Raw genomic sequence first — 22,033 nt, 5'->3', positions numbered from 1 at the left:
TAGACTAAACCGATGTCGACTTCGCTGCCCCCAAAACCATAAGAAGAGGGGTGCTCGGCCAAAAAATCGGCTAAGGCTTGACCTTTGACGGTCTTTTGGGGGACGTACTGCAAACTAAACTCGGATAATGCCATGGTCCATTTCCCAATTCGGCCTTTGACGATAGGCCGAGTAAGTATGTAACGAATAACATCTGTTTGGGCGATGACTTGGGTAACTAATGGGAGCATGTAATGTCGAAGTTTGGTCGCGGTGAAAAACAAAGTTAAGCAAAGTTTCTCGACGGGTAAATAATTGATCTCAGGTGAATTCAAATTCTGGCTGAAATAAAAGATAGCTTGTTCACGCCCAACATCGTTATCTTGCACGAGGAGGCAACCAATGGACTCATCGGCTGCTGCAATGTACAGTTTGGGAGGCCTACCGCAGCGAGGTGGTACTAGTATTGGTGGCGTGGTAAATGAGACCTTGATTTACGTGAAAGCCGCTTGGTGTTTGTTGCGCCACTCAAACTTATCTGAGTCTTTAAGTTTCAAGAGTGTAGAGAAAGCTTTCATTTTTCTTGCCGAATTAGCTATGAAACGACGGAGAAAATTTATCTTCCCGAGCAACGATTGGAGTTGCTTCTTGGTTGTCGGGGGTGGAGCATTAATGATTGCATGAACTTTATTTTCGTCGACCTCTATGCCACGATGGTGCACAAGAAAACCCAAAAAATTACCGACCGATACATCGAAGACGCATTTGGCCGGGTTCATTTTAAGATTATGTTGACCCATACGAAGGAAAACTTGCCAAAGATCATGCAGGTGCGTTCGGCGACTTTTCGATTTCACAACCACATCATCGATATAAACTTCTACGACCGTACTGATCAAATCATGGAATATCATATTCATAGCTCGTTGGTATAGGGCACCAGCGTTCTTAAGGCCGAATGACATGACGACCCATTCGTAGGTGCCAAGTGCCCCTGGGTAACGGAAGACGGTTTTGTGAACGTCAGCTTCAGCGATAAAGATTTGGTTGTAACTAGCATAGCTGTTCATGAAGGATAACATTTCATGATTGGCTGCGGCATCAATCAGTAAATCCGAGATTAGCATTGTGTATTCATCCTTGGGAATTGCCAGATTCAAATTATGAAAATTGATGTAGATGTGTAGGGCTCCATTTTTCTTTAACACCTAGACGATATTGGGCAACCATTCGACGTATTGAGCGGTCCAAATAAACTGGCTTTCAAAAGCTGAACTAATTTGTCCTTTATGCCGAGCTGTACTTCTGTCGAGAACCGGCGTGAGAGTTGTCGGAAAGGCTTACAACCCACTTTGATGTGTAACTCATGTTCGATGAGGTTTCGGTCAAGGCCTGGTATCTCATGATAATTCCACGCGAAACAACCTTTAACTTCATGAAGCAGTTTACAAAGCTTGACCTTCATGGGGGCGGCAACAAAGCACTAATAAACAACGGTCGAGGCTCGTCGGCTGTGCCAACATTTATTTCTTCTAATGGGTCTTTGACTTAGGGTAAATTGTCTTCAAGTTTGGCCGGTGCGGCCTGAACTTTGTTTAACGATAAAACTATGCCATTATTCGTTTCGGCCAAAAATTCGATTAAGTTTACACCTGAGTGTGGTTACTTGGCAATGGCATACCAATGAGCCAGCAGACGTTCCATGGTGGATGAAACCGCGGCCCGATACCGTTCTTGTTTGGCGGCATCAATCATCGACGTTGGTAATTAGATTAGCCAAGCCGAGTCTCGTCGAATCATGTTGTACAGTCTCGACGCCTACCTCGATGGCTTTCTGAACTGAAATTTGAGTCGGCTGTCCATCTTTGTTAAAACCCTGTAGGGTGATTTAGCTGACGTGATTGTCATAATAGTGAACCTGAATCTTGTTGGTCTCAAACGGCTGATTATCGGCTGGATGAACTACGGTCGATTTGCCGTCCCAAAAGATGAGAACTTGGTACAGTGATGAAGGGATGCAACTTGTTTGATGGATCTAATCAAGGCCAAGCAATACATTATAGTCGGTCTTTGAGTCAATTATAAAGAATGCAGTCATGTGGTTGCGACCTGCGACATTGACTTTTAACGGGAGCATTCCTTTGGTTTGAGACTTGTCGTCGATGAAGTTGCTCATCGTAATCTCTGATGGTATGACCTTGTCATTGGAGCGACGTAATGGCTTCATGATGGAGATCGGCATGATGTTGACTGTGGCTCCACAGTCGATAAACACCTTAGAAATGAGATATCCTTCAATATGAGCCGTGCCGTATAACGGCTTTAGATGTTGGAGATTAACAGAAGGAGAACGGGGGAACAATTCGACTAGGGCTGCCCTAAGTTTATCGTCTTTACTGATTTCCTCATCTTCCTCAGTAGCGATGAAATCTACTTGTGTCGCTTCTTCGGCAACCACGTCCTTATCCAAAAAATTTGACTGATGGGTTCTTGGTTGAAATTTAGCCGAGAGAACATGGACCATGCTGATTTCCATGTGCTCGAATATCGAATGGCCCATCAGGTCTTGGTCGTCAACTTCCAGATTAGGAGATGTATCAGTCTTTGGAGTGTTTTCAACTGGATTATTTATCGCCTCGGTATGTACCTGCTCTTGGGGCGCGTTGACTGAACCTATTTCATTCTGGTTATCGTCCTCGAGCTTGTTTATTGTCGAAGCGTGATTTTGTTCTTGTAATGCTCTACAGGCTCGTTCTTCGTAGGTGATTCGGACGTTCCTTGTGTCTAGGTATACATCTAAACGAGCCACATTATTTTCCTCATCGGCCGTAAGGCTGAAAAGAGACAGGGCTGAGAAGACTTCGAAATGATATTGCAGGTGCTGAAGGTCTTCTAGTGAAAAAGGTAGCTCGACGGTGTTTATATCTGTGTATGGGTCAACCTCAAAATCGAGAACTCGAGCCTCATGTATATGCTGGAATCTAGCTTTTACTGCCGAATCGGTGGTTTTTTGAATAATCTGTTTAGCATCAGGGCAAGTTAATGCTAGGTCGATGGCTTCCTGACATGCCTTGGTAGTCCGTACAAGTCATTGGCGAAATATTTCTTATGAAATTCTCGCATGTACTTTAAGGATTCACGGAGGAATGGAGGGTGCAGATTGCGTCGTACTTTTATTAACAGTTCCTGCGGTGGTAACGAGGGAAGCTTACTTTCGGCCTCTTGTTTGAAATGCTCAAGACGAGCTTTCATTTCTCCAGGCCGAAGAAGGAGCTTGATGCATTTCTCGGACTCTTCAATGGTGGTTTCAAAGTCGCAATCAACTGCCTTTTTTTCTTGAAATAATTCGGCCATAATGGTCGGGGTAGGTAGGTCGTCGCTGCTTTCTACGGCCTCTTTTGGCTGCCACCGGGTAGTCGAATTAGTGTGTACTTCTTGTCGTCGGACCATGCAGTCTATCCGCTGCCGTCGACGTTTTTGAGATTTGGATAACGTCGTATACATACCAGTCGGAGAATTGTAACTGTACCAATGTTGATCGCGTGGCTTAGGTGGCTTGAAGGTTTTTTGACCCACCGATGAACTCGAACTACTAGAGTTACGCGAGTAATAATCTTCATTATAGAATGGCGCGTCAAAGTCAAGACGTCGTCTGACTAGGGTTGCGTCTTTTGCTTGTACCTGTGGGCTGAGCTTCTCAAACACTTACCGTCATTGGCCGGCACCGAGTTCCTTCAGTGGTTTTGCTGCGGCCGTGAACAGCGGACATGAAGTTGGAGCTGGAGATGTTCTCTTTTTAGGTTCGATCCATGTTTTACAGTGGTTGCACAAAACTATTGATTCATTAGTTGCACCAGACATGGGTTCAACGATGGCCAACCTTGAAGCCTCCGTGGGTGGTGCATTTGAAAATAAATCAATCTTGAGTCTCGGCTGACCACCTTGCTTACGGATATGTTGTATCGGGATGAATTCGACCTTCTCTTTTCCTTTGGTTTTAGGGAGACGAGCATCCACCATTCCAATTGTCGTCAAGGGAAAGGGATTGACATCAACCGCCATCTGTTTCTCAGGGAATTTTAACTTGCCCTTCTCAATCCAACTTTGAATCGCATCACGGAACACGACGCAATTATTGGTAGCATGCTTGTTTGAATTATGGTACTTTCAATATGTTTTGCCTTTCAATTCCTCGGCCTTAGGAATGTTGTGTCCTGGTCGAAGTTTTATGATCTTTGCTACCAACAACTGGTTGAAAATTGCATCGGCCTTGGTGATATCGAAAGTATAAACTTTTGATGTTTTAATCATCTCTTCAAAGGCTGAGTGGGTTTTGGCATCTTTGGGATTGATTTAAGCTAATGCCTTGCAAACGTATGGTTTATTTATCACTATTTCAGCTGCGTCCACGCTGACGTATTGGGAATCCTCGCTTTCGGCCAATGCATAGCTGACTGTGGGATTCTTGTATATCATTCCTTGGGATGAAGACTTTAATATTTTTTTCCTCTTGGAGTAAATAATCATACTGCTCAACGTGCTAAGCAAGTTCGTACATATCTCGGATATTTGCCCCAGGAATTTCTTTTTGTATTCCATGTCCAGGCCGTTTAGAGCAATTCTGACGAATTCAACTTCAGGGAGAGGTACTCGGCACCAATTCCTAGCCGACTTGAACCTTGTTAAGTATTCCATTGGTGATTCGTCTGAAGCTTGAGCCATCCTCGCCAACGATGAAACAGACATTTCCATTCCTGATCGATAAAATTGTTCATGGAATTTCTTGACTAATTCCTCCTAACTCTGGACGGATTCAGTGGGAGGTTAATATACCAAGCAAATGTTGAACCCGTTAGTGAGAAGTTGAAAAATCGTAGTTTATGGAAGTCGCTATTAACATCCCCACATTGTGCAGTGAACCGAGCTACATGTTCTAACGAAGATAAGGACGATTCTTTGGTGAAAAAACTGAAGTCCGGAACCTTGAAGCCTTTAGGATATTCGAATTTTTCTACATAAGCCGGGTATGGATGGATGAACTTTGGGAACTTTGGCCCTTTTTTTTACGGCCGAATTGATCATCATTTAGACCTCGGTCATATTGACGGATGCTGCTTCTTCTCCTTGGTCAGGTCCATGAGATCTACTGCTTGATCCGCCTCTTTTTTCCAAGTCAATTGGTTAGAGCCGTGCGGATCCTTTCTCGGCTTGCAATGGAACATTCTTAAAGGGAAACTGTCGAGGTTAGCTGACATAGCCATCTTCGAAGGCTTTACTGACCAGTAGTTCAAGCAACTTAGTCTTTGTATCACTATTGCTTTGTATTGCTTTAAGCAAATTATTCATTTTCTGGCCAATTGACTGCTCGACCTACCAAGACTGCTCATCCAGTCATCTTCAAAGAAACGACCTAGTTGGCGGATCAGAACCTTCCGCACCATCTTTGTCGCAATCTTCCACTATTCATTCGACAAAAATGCCTGCCGTTTAGTTGGGAATTTCTGGGTTGCGAGGCTGTCTGCCGAGACAAATTTCTTTCTCTCGATGTGTCGCACTTGTAGCCTCGGGTGGCACAACAATGAGGGGATTTTGTACCTGAGACAAATCTTGTCCAGGGCTTTATACTGGTAAGTCAGTTGTTGACTTTCCCATGATTGTTTTCTTCTTTACTGATCGTGTCTCAATGGTCATGAACTCCGAAGGTCTAGCACAAGGTCCCATTGGACGTGCCAAAATGTTGACCCTAAAAATTACAAAACCTACGTGGCGCGTAGGCCAAGTAACTAATAAGCTAACTACGTCATTCGGTTGAATACAGAATGTGCCAACTCGTCGGCCGATCTCGGCCGAGGAGTAAAATTTGTTGATGTTGCATTGAGCGCGTTGCTGACTTTTTCGGTTGAATACAGGATGTGCCAACTCGTCGGCTGATCTCGGCCGAGGAGTAAAATTTGTTGATGTTGCATTGAGCGCGTTGCTGACTTCTTTATCCTGCGACTGCAGCCGAGGAAGGAACAAATCTCGGCCTTTGGATTCTCAAACCTGAAGACAAGGCTGCTAGTTCTTCGAAGTTCACAAATCGTTGGCGCCGGATTCGGTCACAGTGATTATATTCGTGAGAGTATAAGCACATCGAATCGACACTAGACTGTACGAACACAAGTATTCAAAGGTGATGTATGTTTTGATGGTAAATGTGGTTCGGCCGTCAGAATGCCGAACTCTGAAACTCATATGAGTATCCAATCATAAAATCACTCGGCGTTCAATGCGCCGAATGTCGTAACTCGTAACACCTTACTTGGTCGAGAAGGCTAATAAGATGACCTCTATCAATAAGGATTCGGAAATCCTTCTCGACCGAGACTTGGATAGGTAACCAGTCGGCCTTGACGCAATGTTGTTTATCCAAACTGAAAGTGCTCATAGGTCGGCTAATTCTACAGCAACAGTGTTGTTTATCCAAACTGAAGATGTTCACCGGTTGCCTTCACAATGCTGTTTATCCAAATTGAAGATGTGTCGGCGGAAAAAGAAAATAAAAAAATCTCAAGTTGTTTGAGAGGTTTGCGCAGGGCAATTGTGTGTTGAATTGGAGGTCCCTGAATTGCACCCTCCTTTCTTTATTTATAGCAACAAGAACAAATCCTAACCATACTTGAACTAGGACTCCGTACCCCAATCCATCTTATCTCGGCCAATCCCACTTCTATTAGGATTTTGAATTCAACCTCTTACTAGGCCACATTCAGTTCCACTTTCCGGTATCCTTATCTGGCCGAGAATCCTTACTACATTAGGACTTAACCACTTCATTCATTTGCTTCGCAGTAGGGCCCACCTACTTCCTATTCATCTGGAATATTCTTTTCCAAACAAAGCTTGGTCGACTTTTAGTTAGGCGGCCCATGAACCAGCTGGTTTGTAGAAATCCTCGAACAAAGCTTTTGGGCCTAGAACAATTCCATACTCGGCCCAACCCAATAATTTTAGGTCCAAACAGAACTTAAAATTCCCTTGGCTTGAACCTTCACTAGAGTGCTTCCTCTTTTTGTTATTGTTTGACCTACCTTCCATAATGTGTGCCTTGACTTGCATAAGTTGACTGTTAGACTTCTTTTCAGAGCAACGATTATCCTCCTCAATCCTTAATCCTACAATTAAACCCTTAAGTCCCATCTCTTTGCGCTTATGCTTGAGATAATTTTTGAAATCTTTCCAAGCAGGAGGTAATTTTTCAATTACTGCAGCCACTTGAAAGATTTCACTTACCGACATCCTTTCAACATGTAATTCATGAAGAATAAGTTGTAGCTCTTGGACTTGATTAATAACCTTCTTGGAGTCTATCATCTTGTAGTCAAGAAATCGACCGACCACGAATTTTTCATGCCAACATTTTCAGTCTTATATTTCTTGTCAAGAGAGTTCCATAAGGCTTTTGCAATTTTAATTAGACTATACACATTGTATTGCATTGAGGATATAATTCTTGCATAGAAAATCAGAATGGTTCCATGCATCTACTGCAGCCACTTCTTCTGCGGTAGTTCCACAAACAGGTGCATTTCAGTCTTCCATGCATCTACTGCAGCCACTTCTTCTGCGTTAGTTCCACACACAGGTGCATTTCAGTCAGAAACTTTGCCAAGTTTAGAGTGGTGAGGTAAAATAACATTTTCTGTTGCCACCTCTTGAAGTTTGTCCCATTGAACTTCTCAGGCTTCTCACCATGATTGGTGGAAGATGGGATCACCACGGGAACAACACTCACAACTAATGTGCTGCCTAGTTTACTAGAAGAATTACTAGTATCATCCATTTTCCCTTAAGAGAGAAAATCACACAATTCAATATATTATAATTAAAATAAAAAAACAACAAAGTATTTAGGAAACAAACTGATGTTAATTTCTTAATACTATAACCCACTGTCAAATAAACAGTTCATGCCATACAACTTAACCTTAACGCTCAGGCTTCACAAAATTAAAATTTAATGCAAGGCAAAGATGTAACCAACTAATCAAGAATATAATAATTATTTTTGCAGTAAATAAAACAAAACCACCGCTTCATATGCACGATTAGATACCAGACCATTCTCCCATAAAGTTAATCACAACCAAGTATTACTAGCGTGATAATTTAATTCTCATACAAACATAGTAATCAGTCCAAGATCTTGTCTTAAGTTGTTGGAAAAAGCTATGAAAAAACTGCTATATATTTTATTATAAACTATTAAATAACACACAATAGAATCTCTATAAATGCAAGAAGAACATGGAATAGAAGAACCTTAAGAGATCGATGCTAGAATTTGATTCTATAGCCTTAAAACAAGATTACCCCTTAGTGGTGCCTCAAGGTTTGCGTTGACAAATGTCTCCCAGGGTACAATGATCTTTCTCTTTGCGGAAATAGCACTCCAATCCACAAAGAACAGCGAACCAAAAATGTTTAAAACTCTCTCTTTATCAGACACTAAACTACTCTAATTTCTAATTGATTTCTAAATGCAAAACTACATTTAAAATGCTTGATTTGGTGGTCTATTTATAGGCTTTGACATGCCCCCTTTTCAAAGGTTGTGTCTGCTTCCAAAAGACAATGGATGCAATCTTTGTTCAACAGTCATATCCCAACCTTGTGGAAAAGCTGGAGGAAACCGTTTCGGTTTCCTAGTGATTCGAACAAAATGAGGCGTCTGATAGTTGGTATTAGTGCCCACTTGTATCAGTGCCTTTTTAACCAATGTGTCTTTCGAAATTCTTGTTTGAATTCAAACAAGAACCAGTCAAACCCATGTCCACTTTCATACCAATGATAAAACTAAAAAGAACTATTGCAGACTGCTAATATATAGCCAATTCAAGACTAACCCATTTTTTCTATTTTAATTTCCATTCACTTGAATATTTAATATTTAAATATTAATAATACTAATATTTAAATTATTAAATTTCTAACATCGCACGCTCGGAATCATATAAAACGCGGGGTTTGGAGTCGTTGGGGACTCTCTTGAGAGACTCGGCCATGCAAAAGCTTTAGAAAATTATAGCTGTCACTGTGACCCAATAAAGAAAGACCCCCGTTCTTTTATTTCCCAAAAACCGAATTCATAAATTCATACATTTTCATCACATGAAACCATTCAAGAAGCTGACATCCGTCGTCGGTCGTTTTGTAACTTTTTGGCTTTCTGCTACAGACGACTAAAGGTCATCAATTTTTGAGTTCGATTGATATCTGGTTGGATCATCGTATCATAATTACCGGCGCAAGATGAAGTGGTCGCCGTGGCTGGGTGGGGGAACAAGGAGGTTTCACGTGAAGGTGAGCCAATTGAAGCTGCAAGGGTTTAATTTTGAGAAGGAGAAAGATAGAGTTGGTGTGATTGAGGTGAAATGGAAAGGGTATAAGCCTGGAGGGCCTGAAGCTTTGGTTCCATTCTACGGAAGAAGTTCGTCGAGGCATCCGAGAAACTACACCAGCCACAGATTTTTGAGTCGTCAAGTCATTGAATGGGATGACGAATTTCAGAACCTCTGTAATTTTGGGTTGAAGCATGGTGGTAACTTTAGTCCTTGGGATTTGACTTTTACCCTGTTACACGTAGGTTTCTAATCTTTTTATTTTTAAGCATTAATGGGTTTGTGTTTGTTTTCTCTGTATGTGGTTCTGCTTCTGTTTGTTGAATATTTGAAATTGATTATTCTTTTGCGTTTATGAATTTCAGGGAGAGAGTACAGAACAGACGAAAAATATGGCGGTTTTCGGGACGGTTTCGTTGAATCTAGCAGAATTGGCATCGACAATGGAGTCTCAGATTCGGAGGAAGCTCTCTGTTACTTTGAAAATGGAGGGGACGACCGCCTGCGAAGCTACCCTTTTGGTAAATTAACTTCATTTTTGCTATTTTTTTTCTTTTTTTTTTTTACAGACAAGATTAATCCGGTTTTCCGTTATTTAGTCATGTCTAATTTTACCTGAACAAAGTTACATTTCTTAATTGTGAAATCTATGCTTAATTAGCTGTTTTAAATCCCGTTTAAGGCAAAGCCAGTTTATTAGATCATCTGTTCTTAATTGGGTAATATTAATGACCAGAATTGTTTTCCGCTCGACTTTTTTTCACTCATCTATTCGTTTCATTATTAGTAACACCACTGCATATTAATCACGTATGACTAATTATTTCATAAGTGTGAAGAATTATACTAATAAATAAGTACATGTGTTATAATTTTAATTCATTGATAATCTCACGTAGCAAATGTAACAATGGAATGTTTCTCTGACGTACCAAGTGACTCATAGTTCATACATTTTGATAAATCTTTAGTAATTAAATTAATAATCCAGTCATTTTATTTCTTTGTAAGCTTATGGACTTTGAATGTTTGATGGTGCCCGCAGGTTTGTCTAAGCTTTGCTGAGGTCAGAAACTCGCATGGCTCGGCAGGACTCGGTCAAGACTTGGCCGAGTCAGACAAGGGGAAGTTGACTCGAAGGGTAAGCTACTTCAGGAGCTTTAGAAAGTCAAGCAATGAGAGGAAGAGTCGTGGAGACCGAGTCACGAGTGACTGGCACGAGTCATTCTTGCCTGACTCAGAAGGGTCCCCGGGGAACGGACTCATATCCAGTGATGTCAATGCAGACTTGAATTCAAGGGGTGAGTCGGGATCGTTCCCGAGTCACGAGACTCAGTTTGACTCGAGGGAGAAGAGCTGGTTCTTGAGGAAGAGGAAGTGGTTGAATGGTAGACCGCCTAGGAGAAAAGTGGAGCCCTTTGTCGAGAAGACCAGTAGGGCTGTTGACAATATTCTCACCGATTCTGTAAAGGTATTATATGTTACATTTGTGAAGTGTTGCTATTTGAATTGCATTTAGGAGGAGAAAAACTTACATGTAACGGGTTTAATACGACTTTGTATCTACATTGACTTACCGACAGGATATTAAACATGTTGTATGTGGGTTTTGCTGTCAGTCATTGCTATAGTTTAAATAGTTTTAGGGTTTTTTTGAGACTCTTTGTAGTAAGCACTTTTGCTAGAATTGTGAAATTTTTATTTTAAGACCGGACACTTCCTAAAAAAGCACCTGGAGATGCTAAGCGCTTGTTTGACCTAGAAGCACTTTAAAGTTTTTCTACCTTACGTAGATAGAAGCGCTTTTGACTTTCAGAAAACAATCTTCGCCTTTTGAGCTTTGCTATAGATCAATGCTACTTACCAAAAAGATAAAATGATGCTCCAAATGTTAGCTCATCTGCCTTTTCTTTTTCTACAGGAATCAAATAGTACTGCTGAATATTCTTCACAATCAGATCATGTACTTGGAAATTGCACCACAAGTAGATGGGAAGAAAGGGAAGTAGAAAGCAGAGATGGGCAAGCAAAGCTCACGACCAATGTGTTCTTTGCCTCCTTTGATCAACGGAGTGAAAAGGCCGCCGGAGAGAGTGCCTGCACAGCGCTAGTTGCGGTTATTGCGCACTGGCTGCATTTGCATCAACACTTGATGCCTACAAGATCCAAATTCGACAGCCTCATCACACAAGGTTCCTCAGAGTGGCAAAAACTCTGCAGCAACGAGACCAACATAAACTTATTTCCCAACAAACACTTCGACCTTGAAACAGTTTTGGAAGCTGATCTTAGACCTCTCGATGTCTCGCCTGAGAAATCCTTTATCGGATTCTTCAGCCCCGAGAAGTTCGAGAGCTTGAAGGGACTCATGTCGTTTGATGACATATGGAATGAAATAAATAAAAACACAAAGTCTTACGAACCGAGGATATACATAGTAAGTTGGAACGACCACTTTTTCGTTCTGAAGATTGAAGCCGATGCATACTATATCATTGACTCTTTGGGTGAGAGGCTCTTTGAGGGGTGTAACCAGGCATACATACTAAAATTCGACGATTCGAGCATCATGCATGGGAAAACAAAGAAAGTAGAGGATGATTCAGAGGAAAGATTAGAAGTAATATGCAGTGGAAAAGAGTGCTGTAGACAGTTCATTAAAAGATTTCTTGCGGCAATACCACTTAAGGAGCTTGAGGAGGAAGAGAAAAAGAGTGCAGCTTCTATTTTACCTCTACACCGGCATTTGCAGATCGAGTTCCACTACACCTCCTCCTCCTCCTCGTCATCTTCGTCATCGTCATCATCGTTGTCGTCCACCTCCGCCTCCTCTTTGTCGACTTCTTCGACTTACTCTCTTCTCAGGTAAAGAGTGACTAGAAATCAAGTAGCTGAATTGTACAGAAGGGTTTGATTCCTTAACATTTTCTGACATATTGAAACTAGGTAGAAAGTTCAATGAGATGTAACCGAAAAAAAAAATTCAGTGAGATTCCAATTTGTGGTATAACCTCGAGAACAACTAACATACAACTAGAATGCTAAAGTAACAATACTCTAAATCAATCATACAATATTATATAAGGTTAAGACACATAGCGGAGCGTGATAAGCTTGAGATGCTGTCACCTATGTCCCAGCCTTTAGTTAGAGGAATACGTTGAAACAAAGAAAGATCAGCATTTGTTTTGACCCAACCAAAATGACTTAAGGGGGAACACAAAAGATGGGGTCTTTACAAAGATTAGTCACCACTTGTGCAAAGTTGCAATTGCAAACAAAGATCCCCATCCAGTCATTTTCTGTGATAATTATTTTCCCTTTACTAAAAATGAAAATAAGGGCCCACAGCCACAGCCACAATAGCATAATAACTTGAGATAATAGATGTTTAAAGAGACAAACTTCTTTGTCCCCCACTCACACTCACCCTCACCCTCACCCTCACAAAAAAAATCCCCATCAATTGTTTTTTTTGCTTACCCAAATTTTTCCTAATAGGGCCAATCAGAGGTTGGTCCATAACCTTATCTGTGATGACTAATACTAATTAATCAACGATTATTATTTTAAACAGAAAAGTTTAGGTTTGAGTGGTGTATGTCCTCCCTTTTCAAATAGATCCCATTTCTGATCTCCAAATCTCCAAACACAATCCAAACTAGGAATACTTTCCCGCATTGGTTGCATGAAACATGAAATGGGTGTCTCACATTTGCTACATGAAGTGAGCTGCACATGACTATGAATATGAGACAATCATTTCATGGCAACTGGTGCGAGAAAGTTTTTCCACCAGAATAGTCCTATGAATTAACAAATCAGAATCTTCATGAAGTTTATTCAGTTAACACTTCACACCATAACTACATAAAGTTCTATGTTCTAGAAAGCATCATGCATAACGTAGCACTATTTGTACGTAGTAGATTAGAAGTCCATTCGCTCATCTAATCTATGCTTTAATTCACAATTTACATTTCATCGCTTAAAACACTACAAGAGCTGCTAAGTTCATTACCATGTAATCTAGCTAGGAAGTACATCGAGATTGCAAAAAGAAGCTTTTGGCAAAACATTCGCTAAGCCAGTGTCAAAATAATGAAAAACCAACTTTACTAAAGCAACAGTTAGTCTACAAACCTCCATTCCTCATGCTTCCATTCAAGTGGCTGAAAGGAAGCTCCGGCTGCCTACAATATTTGGAATCCTTTGTTGGGTGATGAAAAGCTGCCTTCCGCTTTCTTGTTGCTGCTTGCGTCGATGCAAATTTTCGCCGTCTTTAACTTTGACGAAAAACGAAAATGCACCTGTAAAACAATTAACACCTTTGATCAAGGACCCAAGCCTCACGCACCCACGAGGTGGGGGGGGGGGGGGGGGAAGGGGGTTATGGAGAAATATTCTCAAGATATTAAATAGGAATAATATCTTGGGATAATGAAGTAATTATCCCTAATTGATTTAAATTGGGATTACTTACTTGATTGGAGTCAATCTTTAATTGGGAATGTATTAAAGATAGAATTTGGGTAATTAATCCTTATCTTTAATACTTTGACTTTTCCTTACCAATGGCAGGTGAGCTGTGGGCAGTCATATTTACCTGTTGAGACCTTCAGGGGTGTGAGATGCGTGTGGGAGTATTGAGGAACCTGCCCATTTATTGAGGGCAATCTTGTCTTTCTTGAGCAAAGGTTCACGTGTCGTCTCTAGAATTTTTGGGATTATTTTAGGCTCCACAAATGCCCCTACATCTGCTGGGTTGCATGTAGGAAAATGGCAGTAGGTGTAGGAATCCCAAGTTGCAAAGGCTTGTAGAGTTGTTTCCCAATTTGAACTTGATCTCCTTTCTTGATTTGGAGAGAAACTTCTTCTAGGAAAAGGAAACCAATTGCCCCTAATACCTATTTAATTTTGCCTTAAGTAGGGGATTAAATAAATTTGGAGAGCAATCATCATTCCAACAAGGAAGAGAGAAACCAGAGGAAAATTTTCCCCTCCCCTAGCTTTCTTCTTCTCTTGCCCTTGCAAAGAGTCATCTTTCATTGTTGTTGTTCTTCTTCGTGTTGCACCAAGGTAAGAAAAATTTGAATTTTCTTCTTCTTGATTTTTTGGGAGTCTTGGGACTTGAAAAATTGGCTCAATGGGGGTTGAAGATGTGTGAAACACGTGGCAAGGGTGGCAAAGGGCTGGTGGTGGTGCATCATGGGGGTTGGTTGGCATGGGCTAAGTGTTCGGCTTGGTTCGGCAGAGGTGACATGCGCGCTAGGCGCAAAGATGCCAGTTTGTGTTGGGCCTTCATGGCTGTTGGGCATGGGCCTGTGTAGGCGAAAGGAGAGAGAGTGGGAGAGACCGGCGTAGGCTAGTTCTCGGGTCCTAGTGGCCTGGGCCTTGTTGAAGACCGCTAGGAGCGAAGGAGAGGAGAGGAAAGAGACATGGGCCTCTTCCTTTTGTTGGGCTGAGCGGCATGGGCCGCATGCATAGATGACCAAAGGCCTTTGGGCTATGTTGCACGAGAGAGGGAGAGCCGGGTCTGGGCCGTAGAGCCTGCCTTGCTACTAGGCTCCTGCGGTTTAGGCCCATGCTAAAAGAGAGAGAGAGTGAGGGTGAGCTGGGCCGTCGGGCTTGGCGCTAGGGCGCTGGGCTCTATGGTAATTTTTTTTATTCTCTTCTCGCGAGCTGCCTTCTAAATATTTTTTTTGTACTTTTTGCATAAATTTTGAGATGTCTTCCTCTGATCGCAAAAGTGACAAATACTGTCCACCTTTGTACTGTCAATGTGGTTCTTCCGACAAGATGGGCCTCTTCAAGGCTGGACATATCAAGATCAATTTCTATGAACTGTTTTGGGATTTTCTTTAGACACACAAGTATACGATTCTGTCAGGAGTTCACGTCAAGTGGGTGAAGGATGATAGCGGTAATGAATTTTGTGGCGAAGGTGCCACTGCTAGAAAGAGGGCTATCAATTTCCATCCGTATTACTTCATGTTGGGATTTACTTTTCCCATGTGGCATCTTTTCCAGGAGGTGATCTGCTTCATGAAATGCGTGCCTGCTGAGTGCTCCCCGAATGCAGTTCATGTGATGGTGGGGTTTTCAAACTTGAGCAGGTTCTTTGATCTTGGTTTAACCATAAATAAGTTATGGTACTTATTTGAAATTAGCCATAAGGAAGGCGTGGGGCAACTGAGGTCACGCCATAAGTTGCTTGATGATTCCTGCAAAGATGATCATGAATAGGCGAGAGACACCTTGGAGGTTAGTGGAGAGTGGGAGTCTGACTCTTCTCCTACGCTGCATGTTCCAACTGTCTTTATCAGTGGTATGTGAACTGCTTTATTCCTAGCTTGCTTGAATTTTTGTTGAGTTGCTCCATGACTTCAGTTTACTGATCGTCCTTCTTACTTTGTGTAGATTCAGAATTTGGCTCAACTCTAAGAACTTCGACGGATATAAAGAAAAGGCACTTCATCTTGGGCATTCTTGTTGTGTAGTGTGAGTGGTGTTGGATGCTCAGTCATCTTCGTTGGGAGAAAGACGGGTTACCTCTGAAGGAAGAGATGAAGCAGATAAAGGATAAGGTGTTTACTCGTCCGATAGCTACTGTAGAGCCTACTGCCAATGAGGGTGGAAAGAAAAGATCTTCCCTGCCTGCTTATGAGCCTTTGGCTAAGAAGAAACTAAGGACTTCTTCTGCTACTTGTAAGGGCTTGTTTGTTGCTGAGAAGCTTGTCATCGATTTGACTATTCCCAAAGGGACAAAAAAAAACCATTAAGTCAAAGCCACCTACTGCTTCGAAGGTAGCCACGACCATTGCTGAGAGGATTGCTCAGCGGAAACGTTCGGTGATGCCCCTGGTGTTTAGGTTTGTGTCGAAGTGCGCATTGGGAGCTAAGCTCGGTTCAGCTTCTGAGAGGCTCGCCGTTATGAAGAGCGGGAAGGTGGATTCTGCTGCTAAGGTGGTGCCTGGGCCCATTCCTCATTCTGTTGCAAATGATTCGTCTGCTGAGAAAGGGAAATCTACTCGCACGGGCGGTTGTGAGAGATCCACTAAGTTTGAGGCTAGAGAGTTTCCTGAGGTTTGTGCACTGCTAAAGGCTGACCTACTTGAGGACGTTGATGCATGTGCCAAGTTCGTTGATGGTGTTGGGAAAGTTGTCATCCACTCAGACTTTTTTGCGAAGCGTCCTACCTACTCAAGGAGGTTCTCCCTGATTGCTACAATGCATAAGACTTTGATCTTGGCAGTTGAGTTTATGCGCATTGATCAGGATGCTATCAAGTGTGCAAAGGAGGCTAAAGTGGTGCTGACGGCTGAGCTTCGCTCGACTGTTGAAAAGATCGAGAGGCTTGAATCTGAACTTGCCGTTTTGAAGGGGTCTGATATTGTTGCCCTTACTTCTATGCAGTTGGAGACCGCTCATTAAGAAGTTGTCCGCTTGAAGGCTAAGCTTAGTATGACTCAGGCGATGTTGGAAGCTGCAGAGAAGGAAGTCAGTTGTATTTCATGAGTGGTTAAGGACCTTGAGCCTGTCAATTTGGATCTACGATTTGTTTATTTTGCCAAGGATGATGAACTTGTCTTCATGCATACTGAAGTGTCTCGTCTTAAGCATTTATATGGCGTATTGCCAAACTTTTAACTTATAGAGCTGGCGGTCGGACACGTGAATCTCATAGAAAGTAGACGAGCTGCATAACTGCTATATTCGTACATTTCGACTTTAGCGGCTTCATGAGCTTTGGCCCTTCCGGGGTGTGTTGCAAAATTTTTTAACTTATAGAGCTTGCGGTCGGACACGTGTTTCTCGTAGAAAGCAGAGGAAATCCACGTAGCTGCTATAGTCGTACATTTTGGCTTTAGCGATTGCACAAGCCTTGGCCCTCATGGGGCATAAATTGTGAAATTTTTAACTTATAGAGCCGGTGGCCGGACATGTGCTTCTCATAGAAAGTAGAGGAATCCACATAACTACTATAGTTGTACATTTCGGCTTTAGCTTTTGCAAAACTTAAATTGTAAATCGTTGGTCAGAAGCGCTGCTTTTAAATAAGCAGACGGGTCTGCGTGATCGTAGCAAGTGTAAGTCTCGGCTTACAGATTGCCTTGGGTTGCCAGCCGTTAGGTCATCGGTTGAGCGTCTTACTTACAGAAGCAGACAACCGCGTGACCACTTTGGCGTCGTCTCTGGCTCTCGGAGGCATTTTAGGCTTAAGGTGTAGGCAGAATCGCGCCTCAAAGGCCATATCCTTTCGAGTTGTAACTTGATTCCGTATGCCGCTTAACTAGTATTGCAACACTTTAGAGTCAAGCTACGTTCATGAATACTTGCATGTCGAGGACAGACCATCTAGTCACGCGAATTCTTTCATAGGTAGGAATCCTGCACTTAGCATTTCTTTCGATTAGATACTCGGGCTCCTGCAGAATTGAATCTTTCAATCGGCTAAGTCTTTCTAAGAGAAAGACTATTGTGGCCAATTCTAGGAGTCGTCCAGCGTAGGTAATCGATGCATTTAGGGGGAACTGAGTAGTTGTAAAACCCATTCACGTCTATATATCCCAGAACAATTTACCCTCTCCTGATGGGAGAGTACACGCTATGTCTGTAAGGGCAGGGGCATTTTCTGCTGTCACATGGGTGGTCAGTTTGTTTATACATTCGGCACAGGCTTGTAGGTAGTAATAGCATAACAATTAATAGTCATCGTCATGCGAGGTTTTGTTCGCCTAGCTGTTTGAGTCTTCGAACTTTATTTGTCTTAAATAGGGTCCAAGGAATGATGGGAGGTCACACGTAGTACTTTCTCAAGTTGTAAGCATTTCCCTACTTTTCGATCTCTTTGTCGCTCATAGCGGTGATGACGTAGCTACCATTTCTGCCTACTCGGCTGATTTTGTACGGATTTTCTCAGATGGGAACCATCCTTTTGGAGATTCCCGACGGGTGGTTATGAAGGATTTTGTGATGACTAAGTCTATTGGCTGGAACTGCCGGATCGTCACCCTCTTGTTGTAGCTGGAGAAGAACTGCTGCTGATAGGCCGCGATGCAGGTGATAACCTTCTTGCATTCTTCCTCTGCCAAGTCTAAGTTTGTGGCCATCTTCTTCTCGTTCTGTTCAAAATTCGACAATACAATGTTGATGCTTGGCACCATATGACATTGGGATGAATGATCGCCTCAGAGTCATACGCTAAGGAGAATGAAATTTCATCAATTGCTCATCTGTTGGTGGTGCGATATGCCCATAGAACAACGGGGAGATCATCTGGCCACTTGTCTTTCTTGTTTGAGAGGGACTTCTTGAGGCATTCGAGAATGGCCATGTTAGACGCCTTTGTCTGCCTATTGCCCTACAGATATTGGGGGCATGGATATGTATTGCTTTATGCCATATTTTTCAAAGAACTTAGCCAAGTCTTTGCCCATGAACTGTGGACCATTGTCCGTGACGATGAAGTGAGGGATGTCGAAGTGACAGATAAGGTTCTTCTATATGAAGTGCTCTATGTTCGCTTGGGTAGTTATAGTCATGGGTTTATCTTTGACCCATTTTATGATGTAGTCGGTCGCTACGATCATCATGCCTCTGCCTCTAGTGGTAGGCGACATTGGTCTTACCAGGTCGATTGCCCACTGTATGAATGGCCAAAGGCTCGTCTGCAAGTGTAGTTTATTGATAGATAGTGCGGGCACGGGCTTGAAGCGTTGGCAGCTGTCGCACCTTTGTACATACTCCTTAGCATCTTGATGTATGGTTGGCCAGTAATAACCAGCGTTAAGAGCTTTTTGCGCTAGAGAGCGGCCTCCAGAGTGGTTTCCACGTACGCATTCATGGATTGAGCTAAGAATATTCAGGTTATCGGGAGGCGATAAGCAGCGAAGATGTGGTCTTGAGAAAGATCTACGAACGAGTATGTTATTCTATATGTAGTAGCATGCTGCATTCATTTAAAGATATCTGGACTCCAGTCTATTTATAGGGAGCGTTTCGTTAATTATGTAATCAATGATGGGATCCTGCCAACTCAGAGTTATGCTGATCTGCGCTACCTCTACTACTAGTTCCTCATCTATGCTCAGTTTCTCCAAGTACTCGACTGGGATGTAGTGCTTAAGTTGATGATCTAAGGTAAAGCCTAGGCCTGCTAGTGCATCTGCGTGGGTATTTTCTGCTCATAGAACCTGAGTGAGTATGTACGCCTGGAACGTCGCTAGATGCACTTGTACCTTCTTGAGGTATCCGGCCATCCTTGGATGCTTTGCCGTGTACTTCCTTGAGGTTTGGTTGGTGATCAGCTGGGAATCTAAATATATCGCGAGCTTTTTCACCGCTAGGTCTTTCACTAATCGGAGACCTGTAAGTAGGGCTTTATACTCTGCTTTGTTGTTTGACGTCTTAAAGCTTAGAGTGATCGCCTACTCGAGCATCTAATTGTCCGGGGTAGTGAGAACTAGACCTGCTCCTGATCTCTGGTGGTTGGATGATCTGTCGATGTGTAAACACCAGAAATCTCCTGCAGGTGAGGCTGGTGTGGCTACGGTGTGCTCGACTGCCTCTGGGGTGTTTCTAGGCTGAGTTACTGCGCTTATCCGAATGTCCGCCAGTTTTCGCGCCTTTAATGTCGTGTGTCCGGATTGTGCGGAACATCATGTCATGACGATGACTACGTATGTCTGAAGGTATGTCTTGAGCTTTTAGGTTGCAACAACTAACGCCAATATCAAAGTTTTGATTTTCAAGTATTTGGTTTTTGTATTGATAAGAGCTTCTGAACTGTGGAATACAGGTGGTCAGGCCCCTAACTCTTCTCGTATAAGGGCAGAGCTCATTACTTCTTTAGATACCACGATATAGATGCATAGATCATCCGCTGCTTTGTCGTTCTATTTGTCTCGTTACGCGTCTTAATTGCCTTGAAAAAAGCTTGCATCTGTTGGTAGGTCGTGAGAAGAATTGATTGAATGTAGCTGTTCGTCAGGTCAGACCTTGGATCTTCTTAAGAGTGGTAAGATACTTCATATCTAGGATTCCTCAGATCTTCTTTGTATGTGCGTTTTGCATGGTCTGACCACTGCTTAGGGTCAAGGAAAATGTGCTAGGCATCTTCTTCGAGTTTTCATTCTGATTCATCTGCCAAGGCATTGTTGACCTTGACATCATCTTCTTGACCTGTCTACCGTGATTGTTATTTGGTGGAGATAGAATAATCTTTCTGTACTTCAATTGGTACTGCTGGGGCAAAAGACTTATTCTTCGTCTTCTTGAGAGGTTGTACAGTGCATCTTTTAGACATAGCCTGGTTGCCTTTGATCTCTCTTACTGCTCATCCTAGGATGCGAAATTGGATATTCTGATACTCAATCAAGGTCACAGCTCCATTCTTCACTAGCCCAGGTAGGCTTAATATCCCGTTATGAGGAGATGGGTCGTTGATGATCATGAAGGTCTGTGATGAAACAATTAGAGGGCTGGTTACATCGAGCGTGATTATGCCAATGGTAATTGAGGTAAGTCCCTTGAATCCGGACAAGACCTCTGCTTTGCGTTTGATCGTGTTTTCCAGGCCTATTTTCTGGACGACTGATAGTTGTAGGATATCGACTGAGCTACTGTTGTCCACCATAATTTTGTCAACGATGACGTGGGCCAGTTGAGCAGAAATCACCAAGGCGTCGTTGTAGGGAAAGTCTACTCCCTCAGCATCCTGCTCGATGAAGCCGACGATTAGTCCAAGTATAACATCTATGGCTTGAACCTAAAAGACTGATCTCGCATGTTGGATTTTCCACTTCTTGGAATTGGTGGTGGCCCTTTGATGCTCGGATTTAGCAAAGATGCTTGTTATTCGAATCGTCTTGGCTGAGGGTTCGGCTTCGGCATTTACTTCTTTCCTTGGCTGGGCAGCTAACCTATTGACATACTGGTTGCACTTGCCTTCATTCACGAGCTTCTCAATGTACTTCATCCATGTGGTGCAGTTATTGGTTACGTGCCTTGGACCTCTATAGAATGCACAATACTTTGTTTGGTCCATCTTAGAGGTGTCCCCTATCATGGGTTGCAGCATCTTAAACCACAGCTTGTCTTTAAGGTCGTGAATGATCTGGTTAATAGGGACTAAAAGCTTGGTGTATGTCTTGGGTGTCATGCCTCATTTTGTCAGGGATCGGTCCCTATGTATGATTCCTGGCTTGTTTTTATCATAGAGAGGTTTATCGCCCGCCTTCTTCTGAGTTGGCTCTGCTTCTTTGCATGGCTACTTAGACAACTTCTAGGAGCGCTTGGCCTTATCCTAGAGGGAGTGCTTTTCTGCCAAAGCATAAGAGTTTGCCAAGGTCAAGTTCTTTCCCATGATCAATTCTTCAAAAAATGGGTGATCTGCTAGGAGCCCCTTTTGGAAGGCTAAGCATGCAATGTTGTTATCACATTCGACAATTTTCACCTTCTCCGCCTTGAACCTCTTGACGTATATGCGGAGTGACTCATTCGAGTCATTCTTCATGTTAAAGAGGTGGTTAGACTTCTTCTTGATCAAGTGGTAGGACGAATATTCCTTAGTGAAAACCAAGAAAAGTTCATTGAATTTCAAGATTGAACGTAGCGACAGAGTGTAGAACCAATCTTGCGCTTCGCCTTGGAGGGTCATGGCAAAGATTTTG

General features: G+C 42.6%; 2 protein-coding genes across 2 annotated transcripts; one reads left to right on the top strand and one right to left on the bottom strand.

Annotated features, from left to right (window-relative positions):
- Nucleotides 1–9,114: 9,114 nt before the first annotated feature.
- Nucleotides 9,115–12,369, top strand: LOC137717057 (uncharacterized). The gene is made up of 4 exons (XM_068456373.2): nucleotides 9,115–9,600; nucleotides 9,725–9,880; nucleotides 10,405–10,830; nucleotides 11,281–12,369. The coding sequence occupies exons 1-4, from the start codon at nucleotides 9,271–9,273 to the stop codon at nucleotides 12,226–12,228; spliced, it is 1,860 nt and encodes a 619-aa protein (XP_068312474.2). The 5' UTR covers nucleotides 9,115–9,270; the 3' UTR covers nucleotides 12,229–12,369.
- An 8,328-nt stretch (nucleotides 12,370–20,697) lies between these two features.
- Nucleotides 20,698–21,522, bottom strand: LOC137717058 (uncharacterized). The gene is made up of 2 exons (XM_068456374.2): nucleotides 21,259–21,522; nucleotides 20,698–21,078 (listed from the first exon to the last, which is right to left on the bottom strand). Exons 1-2 carry the CDS (start codon nucleotides 21,520–21,522, stop codon nucleotides 20,698–20,700), a joined length of 645 nt encoding a protein of 214 aa, XP_068312475.2.
- Nucleotides 21,523–22,033: the final 511 nt, after the last annotated feature.

This window comes from Pyrus communis, chromosome 8, assembly GCF_041283825.1.
Source record: "Pyrus communis isolate YQ-2024b chromosome 8, ASM4128382v1, whole genome shotgun sequence".
Classification (NCBI taxonomy): Eukaryota; Viridiplantae; Streptophyta; class Magnoliopsida; order Rosales; family Rosaceae; genus Pyrus; species Pyrus communis.
The sequence above is the reverse complement of the archived record's forward strand: the minus strand, read 5'-3'. Positions and strand labels throughout refer to the sequence as shown.

What these genes read in the sequence shown, in the direction of transcription:
- LOC137717057 (XM_068456373.2), top strand. Translation starts at nt 9,271, where the DNA reads ATGAAGTGGTCGCCGTGGCTGGGTGGGGGAACAAGGAGGTTTCACGTG. An exon ending in TGACTTTTACCCTGTTACAC is followed by an intron (nt 9,601 to 9,724) that starts GTAGGTTTCTAA and finishes TATGAATTTCAG; the next exon opens with GGAGAGAGTACAGAACAGAC. An exon ending in TTCTCACCGATTCTGTAAAG is followed by an intron (nt 10,831 to 11,280) that starts GTATTATATGTT and finishes CTTTTTCTACAG; the next exon opens with GAATCAAATAGTACTGCTGA.
- LOC137717058 (XM_068456374.2), bottom strand. Translation starts at nt 21,522, where the DNA reads ATGACACCCAAGACATACACCAAGCTTTTAGTCCCTATTAACCAGATC. An exon ending in CTGCCCAGCCAAGGAAAGAA is followed by an intron (nt 21,079 to 21,258) that starts GTAAATGCCGAA and finishes TTCATCGAGCAG; the next exon opens with GATGCTGAGGGAGTAGACTT.